The following is a 13,249-nucleotide window of genomic DNA, read 5'->3' as shown; positions in this document are numbered from 1 at the left end:
ATTCAAAAATGTTTACAAATTTTTTAGTTTTTATTGTAACTCCGAGGCCTAGGCTGACGAACAGACTACTATTATTTGTTTCAGAATCAACTAAGCTTTTACGTAATTTATACCTAACAAAGTATTCCTTCATAATAACACAGTTTTAATTTAAAAAGTTCGTTGAACAATGTCACGATAGCTGTCACGTTTAATACGGTAAACATTTTACCTTCGAATAATTAAATAAATTATTTAATTTTGTTCTCTGTATTATCACCAATTTACTTTATAACCTCTCGCAAACTTATGTCTACTTTGCCAACGTTAGTTATATCTTTAGACTGAGCCAAACCAAGTCAACATTCTAAAATATTTAATGTTTCAAGGAAATGTAAGTCGTTAATTATTGAAGTATTGTATATTGTGTTTTTTTTTTTTAAATAATCGATTATTATTTAAAGTCGGTCTTGTATTACTAGGGTCTTGCGACACTTTTACAGTCCACCTGATAGTGAGCCTACTAAAGCCTATGGTTGCCTGCAACATCAGGGTCCTACCCCTGCTGTAAACGCAGCTTATCCCCAAGAGTTCTAGCTAACTTACTTACTACACTATTAACACTATTTGAGAACGATATTACTTGTCAGTGACCTTCTCAAAGTTGAAGTGTTTCCCCCTTTAAGAAAAAAAATATGAGTTTGTGCCATTTTTGGCGCGAACTTGGGGAGGCCTGTGTCCAGCAGTGGATTATGATAGGCTGAAGTGATGATGATGAATAAAATAAAAATAATACTACCTTTATAAAAGGAATATAAAATACTGTAAAAGAAAATGTCCTCTCATTTAATTTTAAATTTAACGCTGTCAAACTTTTTTGTAGCGTACAAGTTATGAATAAAAAATTTAAAAATTGAATACTAAAAATTTATTTTTAAAAATGCATACAAACGACGCAATGAACACGGAATCCACTCCTTTAAAGTCATTAAGGGATATCCTTGATCCCTTTAGGGGTTAAGAAGGATCCTGAACTCGGGTAATCTAAACTACTTTTGAGGTCAACCCATTCCTGAATGACCTGCAAAAGCTTTATTGCTGTAACCGACTGCTCAAAAGAGGTTAGTTTTTTGTGTATATTTGTATATACCGTTGAAATATTTATTTAAAAAAAATATATATATAATTCTTATTTGATCACTTCTTATAACAGTAGGTCAGTCATGTGAAAACAGTCATATAAAAGGGACATTTTCAGCCTCAAATTTAATTATTTTCAGCCTTGCTGTTGTTTGTTTTTTTTGTAAATTTTTATGCTTTCTTATTTTTGTGCGCATCGACAGGAATTTTAAGGTAATTTATTTTATATGTGAGTATATTTTTTTTAATTTACATCCACGGGCTTAAAATGCCCATGCATTTTGTTAAACATGCATTATTATTATATTAATACCTTTATTACTATATGAATACCACAGGCGATTTGTCATACAAACTACAGATCGATAATCCTGTGACTGCGACTGTGACTGATCAGTCCTTATTCATTCATTCATAATTTCTGAACATTTTATTAATTTTCTTATCTATGTCTCATCATTACAGCCTATACAGTCCACTGCTGGACATAGGCCTCCACAAGTTTACGCCAAAAATGGCGTGAACTCATGTGTGTTGCCCATAGTCACTACGCTGAGCAGGCAGTGTCGCACCGAAGACGCTGCTGCCCGTCTTTAGCCTATATATTTCAAAGCCAGCAGTTAGATTGTTATCCCGCCACCGGTCGGCTTCTTAAGTTCTAAAGTGGTAGCGGAACTATGTTATCCCTTAGTCGCCTCTTACGACACACAAGGGAAGAGAGGGGGTGGCTATATTCTTTAGTACCGTAGCCACACAGTACTATCACACAGTAGTATCTATGTCTAGTGTGAGTATATTATATAAATCTAGTTAAAATGTTATAATTGGTTTCTAAAATAAGTTTTTAAGTGTCAGTTATTTAGTATGTCCCCTTTATAACCACTTTTTGTCCCTTTTATAAATATCGTTCCTAAATCCAAAACCCGTCTATAAAATCTAAAAATTTATCTAAATACAGCTGACCTTTTATTTCGGTATGTGTATGAATGTTGTCGATCACAATAAACGCAATCAAAAAACAGCAACTTACAACATTTTAAAGCACACTTTAATGTAGTAATAAAAAAATAACTTAGAAGTGCAAAAACTATTGCAAGCTCAGCACAGCTATGTTTGAATTGATAAAAGTGTGAAGTTAGGAGTGAAAGTATTTCATCGGTGCAACTATACAACCAATATGGAGTAGATTCGAAATTGTTTTAATTTTGCGTGTAATTCGAATTGTCCCTTTCAATATGTGTACTTTTCATTTAAATTTCCCTAATCCGTAAAAATAATACTATATTATTAATCCAGACAAAATGATAATTATTATTTAATAGTTTGATAAAACAGATGTTGGTCTGCGAGTCAGTTTCAAAACTACATCGGCTGAAGCGCTTCAATTTTACATTTTTCATTTTCAGCAATTAATTTAATAATTTACGTCTTTTTAACTTTTATTTTTTAATGATTATATTTTTATATTGTTTTTAAATAAAATATTCTTTAACTTATCAATAAATGACAAAAGAAAGCTAGTTATAACTGAGCGGAAATCAGAGCCGCGACTCGCTTTAAAGTGACTACTGCGACCACTAACTATATCAGAGCATTTGTTATTGTCATTATATCACTAATTTAACAATAATAACATCTATATTATGTAACTACAGAATTTATCATTCCCTTGACAACAAATACAAGTGAAAAGGAAGTACTGCTATCTTCAATGAATTAGCCGGTAGAGCTCTAAAGCTCAGTTAAAACGTTTATATCGGCTTAGTCTCACTAACACGCTACATTTAAACTTAAAACAATTTATAACTTAATTACAGAATAGAAGAACAAATGTAGTCTACAGTAAAATTGTTCTCTATAATCTTCTTAAGGTTAAAGATCTTTATCTTTTTATTTCTAAAAGGTATTTACAGAAATCGTATAACATGTACCGAAAAAAAAATTACTATAATTAAAACGTTAATTTTTAAGGTGCTGTAAAATGAATAATAAAATAAATAATTATTATTTAATAGCAAAAAAGCGTGATAACATCGTCTACTACAAATTAAAAAAATATAAATGTATTTTAACTTGAATAAAATAGAAAACATTTTATTAACGACTGAAAAATAAGATATACAAACATAATTATGTACCTAATATGATAATTTTGTTAGCTCGCAAACGAAAAAAAACCGACTTTAATTACATCAACAAGTAATACAACGTAAACAGACGAAAAAATAGTCAAGTAAATACGCATTATTAGATATAACTCGAAATGTATTTGTCAGATCTCAATTAAAGTTTAAATCAAGTCAAAAGTTCTAAGGTAGCATACTAGGCAGTCACAGGACTGTCGATTTGTAGTTGTAGTGAAAAATCGCCTGTGGTATTATGGGGCGGTGGATGTTAATTTTAAATTAAAAAAGTAGCATAGTTAAAAAAAACTGGCCAAGTGCAAGCCGGACTCGCACACCGAGGATTCCGTACAAACAAAATTATTAAAAATATTTTTATTATATAATATAACTAAAAAATTTTGCTTTTCGCAATTTCAATTTTTTTTTTTATTTTAAATTTGGCTTAGAAGTTTGATTTTTTCACAGCTCCAAGGGACAGTACATACATGAAAACTTGATATGAATTTCAGCTTGATACCCTCCACCCGTTCCTGAGAAAAAGGGTCTTGACAGACAGACGAACAACAAAGTTAATAATAATAAGGTTAATAATAAGGGTTCCGTTTTTTCCTTTTGAAAAAGAGAACTCTAAAAAAAGTACAATCGAATTGAAAACCTCCTCCTTTTTTGGAAGTCGGTTAAAAAGTGTGATTTGAATTAATTCAATTTATAATAAAATATAATTCAATGACAATTCATGTTTAGAGTTTAATTAAAGTTAACATCAAAATAATTGACGTGTCAACTAGCAGCGTGAATTTTTTAATGTGTTAGCAACGCATGTACGCTAATGAAGTATTCAGGCTTTGTGATGGAACGCGAGTTACGACGTTGCGTTTCACAGGCCATTAGACAAACTTTGAATATATTAAAGTGTATATATTTTATATCAGATAAAATTTTTATTATATTATAACCCATCCTAATATTATAAATCTTAAAGTAACTCTATTAGTCTGTTACGCTTTTACCACAAACATACGGATGGATTATGATGAAATAGGGTACAAAGATAAAACAAAGCTTTGGAAAGAATATAGGCTACCTAATATCACAACAAAGACTTAAAGAGGGACTACTAACTAGTAATGAAATACAGACTACGCGCACCAGTGGATACCAGTTAGTATACCTATAATATTTAAAAAAAAACTTATAATATCCATTTGAAAATTTTATCAAATAATTCAAAATTACCAGTCCTTTATATATCTTAAAGAGTATAACAGTATATATTATTAATACCACAAAACAGTTAATTAATACGTTATCATTTGATATTTTTTTTCCTTTAGTCTGAAAATATGCCACCCGTCAAATCTTAGTCCAACACTATTTATATATACACAGAAGTATGGATCTATACATATCTTCTATAAAATAAATAAATTGGAATGTCTGTTTGTAATATTAAAATGCTTTTTACTAAATGCATATGGATGTATACACGGTACATATACCAAAATAACATTTTTTTACAATTTTTGTCTGTCTGTCTGTTTTTTCAGCCTAATCTTTGAAGTGAAGTTTTTTTTATAACTCTGCAAATTGAACAATAACTATTTTTTTTAAATACCACGCGAACGAAGTCGCGGACACAGCTAGTATAAAATATAAATAATGATAGTTTTTGAACGAGCTCCAACTATCCCATACATCTGAAACCTTAGTAACGCAGCATGGCTTACTCTGCAATATGTTAACTTTTGATGCATTTACATAGATTATTACAGAGATGTGGCACATATATAAATAGATAAATACAGCTTAGACAAAATATTTTCGTCAGTACTATTGGCGTTGTTAGCGGTACTCCTCTCTAAGTTTCTCCAAAGTTGTCAGTTCAGTTTCCACCATGAGTCAAGGTCAAAATATATTTAGTTATATTATACTAGCCGATCTGTACCCACTTCGCTGGGCGTTAATTATTTTTGTAAAACAAATATATAGTAAAGTTTTCATCTCACTCGCATTTATCCGACTTGATTTACATATACAATTATTTTTCACTGAATTTTTTGTTCAATAAAAATAAAATATAACCTATATCACTCCTGAATAGTGTAGTTTTCTGTTAGTGAAAGAATTTTCATGATCAGATCAGTATTTACGAAGATTACCCCGTACAAATAAACAAACAAAGCTATAGACTTTACCTCTTTATAATATTAGTATAGATTTTTACGTACTTTTATCATAAAAAAAGTTTTACATCATTCAACTATTACCAAACATAAGCATTAAGTTGAACTCGTGCAGTATATGTATATAAGTCTATATGAAAGAAAAGCAATGAAGAAAGACACACAAAATCCGTGAAACCCTCAGATGTGTCCAAGGTAAGAGATTGAAATTTATCAAGAATCTTATAAAGGCTCGACCTACAGACGATTTAACTGAAAACTACAAATACTAACTTTTAATAATATGGATTCCGTGACAAAGAAACTGGTGATCCAACGTTCATAATAGGATCAAAATTTATAACGAAAATAAAATATTTTCTGAGCATATTTCTAGTATAGAGTACAAATAAATCCTCATTGATATCATACAAAATAATAAGAATATAATAAGTATCAAGAAGAGATCATAATAAAAATTCCATTTCTACCCATATCAAACGGCAACGCGTTTGCGATACTAGTGGTTCCCGCTTACCATCAGGTGGGTCTATAAAAAGGCTCTTGTATACCGTGAGGTGTCCAGCTTGTATATACTGTCCTTTAAATTGAGGTTATGTATGTGTGCTATAGAATACATTCCATTTAAAAATAAAATTACTTGCCTTCTCCTATTTTTACTCCTTTACAGACATTACAATTATTTAAAAAGCAGATTCGACCATAATTAATTTAATATAAGATTTTAAATATATAATTTTAATTAAATTGTTTATTATTATTATTTATTAATTAATTTAATTAAATAATAAATTTAAATATGTAATAAATAATAATAATAATAAATATAATAAATACTTTTCGTAATAATTAATTTAAATTGTAAATTTGAACATTATTAAGGTTCTGTTGTCAAAGATTATACTTCTATAACAATAAACAAAAGACTATATATATGCGTGTGTGTGTCAAATACGTGGTAGTATGTCTAATGTTTTTTTTTTTTTATTGATTTAATGTCTTTTTTATATATAATTTCAAAAATATATTAGCATTCTACACTTCTCTATAACTACAAGTGTGCGAAATTTCATACACCGCCGTCTGCGCAATTTTCGTAAAAAGGGGTACAAAGTTTTTGCTTCACGTAGTAATATATAGAAGATACCTCGTAATTAATTTCGACCATGTCATATCTGTCATCTAAATATTTCTGAAATGGGAAATGAAATTATTCTTTGACAGTCCGATCTTTGCCAAAACAATTTTGTAGTACGCGAAATTTAATATCTGTCGGCAAGCGAAATTAGATCGAAATTTTCACTCATTAGTCGAATAGCTTAGTGTCGAAATAACGCATCTGTTCAATTGGTATTTAAGTCAATTATGACTGCTTTGAAAGTGCTAGAATGACACTTTCGTTTGGTAGTTTGCAATGAGTTAGTATGTCTCTTAGACTCAACGTTTCTAACGATTACACACAGCTCCAAATCATTTATCGTTACTGCTATTGTGTTTTAGCGTGACATTTTATATATATCCCATTTAAGTCAATGAAAATTGGGTCATAAAATGTTCGTATTGGATTAATTCATTATTATTATATTTATTTTAACTTTTGCTTCAATTTTTACACAAAATGCACATTCAAATGGAAAATGTGGTGATTGAAAAAATGCAAATCGATTTCTCATAGAGTGCTTTTTACTAAAAAAAAATTATACAATTTACAAAACTTTTTGTAACTATTATTTCTTTTTGATGCCACAACAACGTTTACAGGGTTTTGAAATAGACCAGTCCGCTCCGAAACAAAATCACAAACGCTCAATAAAAACCGAAATAAAGATAATTCTTTGAACATTATTTTAAAATTAAAATACTTCACGTATTGTAGAGAATTCGCCAAAAGTTTTATGTTTTTAATTGGGTCGAGTTGTAAAGTTAGCAAGAAAAATGCTAAAGGACTTTGAACTCTTATATGCTTTATTCAGGGTTGATTTTATATAATTTCTTTTACTCTCAATTGGCAGCGTCCTTGAACGTTATGTTATCGTCTTTAAGGAGTTTGCAAGTGTGGTCATAAATAAAGCGATTTTGATACTATTTTCTTTTTTGGAATATTATTCCAATTTTTTTTAATATCAGTCATAGGACCAATTGTGTCTACCCATTTTTCAAAGATTATAACTTTTTATTTGAAGATTATAATACCTAAATTTAAGCTACTTTCCCAACAAAAAAACGAGTGCGCTTTAGACTACACGACTGAAGTAAAACTTACGAAGTGTAACTCTCACTTTCTATCTTCACTAACTTGTATCTTCCACTCAACTGCCGTTCGCCTCACCCGATCACACTTTTCGTAACGCTCTCGTCACGCATTCACCAGCTTACTCTCCAAGTCAAGCTTGCATAAAGAAGTTATACAATAGTTAAAATATTCTTTATTTTTTTTCTTATTAATTCATAAGAATTGTTTAAATGTTTTATGATCAGTAGCTTGATTATCACAGATGGCTGAATACATACAATCTAAAGCACATCTACTTATACTTATTCCTAAGTGAAGTAGGAAGCGAATAAAAAAGTAACGGAAATTTAAGTACTGCAAAAATTTTTTTGACGGAAAACAGTTTAATTCGTGGCTGTGACCGCTGCGCCAACGCGGCGTCACTCGATTGTACCTGTTGCGCTGGCGGTTGCGGATTCGATCCCCGCACATGACAAACATTTGTGTTGGCCATACAGGTGTTTGCCGTGGTCTGGGTGTTTGTGCAGTCCTTGTGGGTCTCCCCACCCTGCCTCGGAGAGGACGTTAAGCCATCGGTCCCGGTTGTTATCATGTACACCTGATAGCGATCGTTACTCATAGTAGGGAATATATCCGCCAACCCGCATTGGAGCAGCGTGGTGGATTAAGCTCTGATCCCTCTCCTAAATGGCGAAAGAGGCCTATGCCCAGTAGTGGGATATTACAGGCTGAAGCGAAACACAGTTTAAATTTTTTTCATAAAACATTTAAAGACTAATAAGACACTAGTATGGCGTGAATATATCATTCTAGTGCGTGATCGGTCTAAAGATTTATAATTCAGGAGTTCAATGAAAGTGTAATCCATTGGACGAACATTTTTCTAATTCATTGATAACCTATATGAATATTTTAGTTTAAAAATGTGTAACACATTAAAAAATATATGATCCTAAAAACCTAAGAATTTTGAACCTGAGAAGTTTTTCAGGCTTATAATTTTTTTTAATAAAACGCGATATTGGACAATTTTAGCTCCATATCAGTGTTTTTGTGAATTTAGCCTCATTTACTGAGTATTTTAATTAAGATGCTTGGATATGGATAAATTTCTTAATAATTATAAAGAAACTAAATATAAATTTGATATCATTCTTTAAAATCTTTTTAAAACGGATTTTTTATTATCATGGTATAATATTTGTGATATTTAATATTAAAAAAGTAAAACATTCCATTTTTATGGTTCTCTGAATGAACACAACACCTAGCGATCAACGCGTTTCTTACTCCAATCACTGTATAATCCAATAAATTATGAATATTAAGCATCTAATTACATATAAAAACTTCAAATTATATTACATTTTAACGACAAAACTTTATTACTATAATTTAATGAAGCAAAGCTTTTATTTTAATCGTTAAAAAATAATTTATAATACAATAATATAACAATTACAACTTTATAAGACGATTCTGAAATTTCATTAAAAAGTACAAGAATAATTAATTGTTATAAATGGTCAGTAAAAGTTTTTTAATTGCAAATTATTTATTAAAAAGTCATAAAATCGCTCGTTCTATGGCCTTTCGAATTCCATTCAAAACTCAAAAGAATTCGTTGATTATCCAAAATATTGATATTATTTACGAAAGGCAACGATCTAAACTCAACGAAATAAACTATACCTTATGTTTATTATAATAAGAACTAAAATAGCGTTTAATCATATGTAGATCAAAGTGATAGTTGGACGGTGTAATCATATTAAGGTGATACAATAAAAAGAAACAGTTCTTAATTGAGAATAAACACAAGTATATCGTCTCGGCTTTTATGTAATGATGCGATGTATACGTTTTACGAGTTCCTTTTAAATTCTCGTCGCTTTTGATTATGCCGATTTCGAAATATCGTACAAGGATGCGTAAATCTATACAAATAAACAAAATTGGAGGGTCTGTTTGTAATATTAAAATAACCGCTTTTTACTAAATGCATATGGATGTATACACGGTTACAAAATGACTTTTAAAAAAAATTGTCTGTCTGTCTGTCTGTTTGTTCTGGCTAATCTCTGAAAAGGCTGGATCGATTTTGACAGGACTTTCGGTGACAGATAGCTGATGCAGTAAGGAGTAACTTAGGTTACTTTTATTTTAGAAATTTATTTATTTTATAACACTGCGAACTAAGAAATAACTGTTGAATTCCACGAAGTCGCGGGCACAGCAATAATAATATAAATACATATGTATATTTAACATCCACAAACGGTCGTCTGTTCCTTAGGTAGGCAACTTAATTCTTGCGTTAGAGGTAAGCTCGACTGATGTAGATACATTTTTTAAAATAAATCTATACACGAATTATACACGTATAAATCATTCATTCAAAGTCATTCATAAGTTACATATATTTGAGTGCTATTCGCTATTACAGTGATGTTTTCGTTTAAAATTTATGCTAAAATTATAGAGTTGTTGAGTGTTTGAATGCGCCAATTTCAAGGTTAACTGCCGACCCGATTCTAAAAATAATTCGTTAAAAGAAAATCTGTTTATTTAGGAATTTCTCGAGAAGATTAGTTGGAACTAAGCTCTTGTAAAACGGCCTGTAAACAACGAAGACCTACTTCTCATGTGGAAAAGTGTTAGAGCTCAATTTGCTACGGTGCTTAATTTAAAATAAACGGATAATTCCTACAAGTAGCGCACTCTGTCAGGTGTCTTTGATAACAACCGGAAACGACAGTTTTACGTATTTTATAAATAATAGTGAGGAGAACCACAGAAGAACACTCAATTTTTAATTGAATTATACTTAAAATATCTATCTAAAGCTGCGTGTAAATATTTTAATAAATATGGGGATAGACGTTGATAAAGCACTCTATTACATCAGAGCAGTTGTCGAAGTGACATATCTACTTATAGGTATAATAGGTCATTACATCATCATCACTTCAGACTATCGCAGTCTACTGCTAGACATATGCCATAGTCACCACGCTGGACAGGCGGGTTGGTGACCGCAGGGCTGGCTTTGTCGCACCTAAGACGCTGGTGCCCATCTTCGGCCTATTTCAAAGCCAGTAGTTGGATGGTTATCCCGCCATCGGTCGGCTTTTGAAGTTCCAAGATGGTAGTGGAACTGTGTTATCCCTTAGTCGCCTCTTACGACACCCACGGGAAGAGAGGGGATGGCTATATTCTTTACTGCCGTAGCCACACAGCTTAGTAGGTATAATAGGTACATGACAGAAAATTCTACTATAGCATTTAGAACTTTACAAAATAGTGCCTAACAAGAAATAACTAAAGAAACAAAAAAACATACACAACAAAACAAAAAAATAAAATAAAAAAACTATCTAAGGTCGTCAACACCAAAATATTTTTATCAAATATTCATCGTGATATCAAATCGTTCGATCGCGTTTAATTTTTAATCAGTATGCATCACACAGGCATCAAACTCGTGAATTATTACTAACGCGAACCTCCACAGTATCGAAAGAACATAAAAAACGCAAATATGAATGTAAATCGTCAATAACTTAAGTATCCAAGATATCCGTCGAAACTCAGTCAAAACTCAGTAGTACCTCGAATATATTAATGTCAATGACCTGTCAGTCCTTACTTCTACATACACTAGCACAACCCGCTGCTTTTTTCGCGTTTGCCTTCCCATTCATTAAGGCGAAAAATAAAGTAATACTATAGCTTAAGATGAACAGACAGTACAGAAACCTTTGAACATAAGGTTGTATGTTCAAAGAGTTCTGTACTTTTCTAGTTTTAAGGTATTTTGGATCTTATAATAATTATTAGGTCTAATGTCTGTAAAATCTGAAGTAATTAATCAATGACCTTGAAATATCGTAAATCTTTAAATGCTATTTTCTAGTAATAGATAAGTCGTTTATCGTTTTAACGATAAAGTTGTCACACTTAATAGCCCTCAGTAGAATGAGAATTCTCTGTCGGGGTCCGAAAATACAAACATAAGCGCTCAGAGCGTGGCAAACAACTATATGGCGTTTTCTAACTTGTCAACTAGTTGCTATGACTACTAGGCCAATACAGCATCTTCTGCGCAAGATATGGCATGCATGTGTGTACTTGTACCTGTCTGTGGTGGCCATATGTGTGTGTGTGAGTGTGTGTATGTGTGAGTGTGTGTATGTGTATTTGTGAGTTCGTACTTCTATGTATGAACATGTATGTGACAGTTTTTGCATGGGTGTAAATGTATCATGTATGTGTTTAAAATATATAATAGGTACGTAATATACTTACAAAGTTCCTTCCCAAGCACCCATGTTTCAGGTTTCGAGTTGACTTCGACGAGAACAGTTGGCGTGCACACCAGGAGCACCATCAGGTCGGCTATACTTAAGTTAACCAGGAAAATGTTCGTGGAATTCCTCATATCCTTAGTCTTTAATATCACTATAGGCACCATCACGTTGCCTATCACGCCCAAGCACATAATCACTATGCAAAAAGTCATCGACGTCGCTTTTATGTAATACGGAATTTCGGCGTACTCGGTGAAATTATTCGACATTTCGAATGTCGTGTTCGATATCGAACTATTCGAAAACGTAACATTTTGAAATTCGAATCTTTCAAAGAAATTTTCGATATTATCGCGGTTCTGTGTTGCATTTTTGTATGTGTTTGTGTTATACTGTATCGGTGTGTGGGTATTCGTGTGCGTGAAGTTGGCTATTGAAATCATGTGCGTGCGAATGTGTGGGTGGACATGTGAGCTTCACATTTTTCGTTTCGTTCTTTGGCAATTTAGTTCGGTTTGGGCTCTGACGTCAAATGAATTCCTTTCGCGATCTGAAACAATACACAGATTGATTACTTCATTACGGACGAGATTAAAAATATGTTTCGACAATGACGAATTGAACTGTTAAACCTCTCCCTGAAAGTATTATTTTACTGTTGTTTTTAGTAATGAGACGGTAAATTGTTTTACTTTTTTTTCTTTTTTCAGACAATTTCAATGGAATTTTAAATGAAAAACTGTTGACTAAATTAAAGACAAAGATATGTGAGAACAATATTTTGATGCTACTTAAAACAGTAACTGTATCCTGCAATTTTATCCGCATTAGTCCTGATTCCGTGTGAATTTCGGATTAAAAAAGTGATGTAAAGAAAAGTTGACAACAGACAACAGTCAGGAAATTCATAAGAACTATTTTTTATACTTTATTTTCATGAACGTCAAAAACTATTTTACTATTGATAAACTTTTAATGCATGCCACTTTCTTCTCGTTTCATACGATTGATTCAGCCTGTCACGTCCCACTGCTGGGTATAGACCTCCCTATCAAAGTAGGAGAAGAATTGAAGCTCTACTACTATATACTACTATCTACCACGCCATACTACTCCGAGTTACCGAATATATTCGCTGCTATTAGTAACGTTAACTTACAGGTATCTATAATAACGGCACGATGGGGAGACCGACAAGGACAGACACCCAAATCCGAAACAAACGTTTATACCAATACAAATATCCCGAGCGGTAATCGAATTCGAAAACCGCTGGCG

General features: G+C 31.8%; 1 protein-coding gene across 1 annotated transcript in view; it reads right to left on the bottom strand.

The window, feature by feature from the left end:
• The window catches only part of LOC123665109 (neuropeptide SIFamide receptor-like), a 42,930-nt gene extending 30,651 nt beyond the window's left edge, over positions 1-12,279 (bottom strand). The window contains exon 1 of the mRNA XM_045599454.1: positions 11,970-12,279. Coding sequence (XP_045455410.1) covers positions 11,970-12,240 — 271 coding nt within the window. The 5' untranslated portion in view covers positions 12,241-12,279. The remainder of the gene's footprint in view (positions 1-11,969) is intronic.
• Between the last annotated feature and the right edge of the window lie 970 nt (positions 12,280-13,249).

Source organism: Melitaea cinxia, chromosome 23 (genome assembly GCF_905220565.1).
Source record: "Melitaea cinxia chromosome 23, ilMelCinx1.1, whole genome shotgun sequence".
NCBI lineage: Eukaryota > Metazoa > Arthropoda > Insecta > Lepidoptera > Nymphalidae > Melitaea > Melitaea cinxia.
The sequence above is the reverse complement of the archived record's forward strand: the minus strand, read 5'-3'. Positions and strand labels throughout refer to the sequence as shown.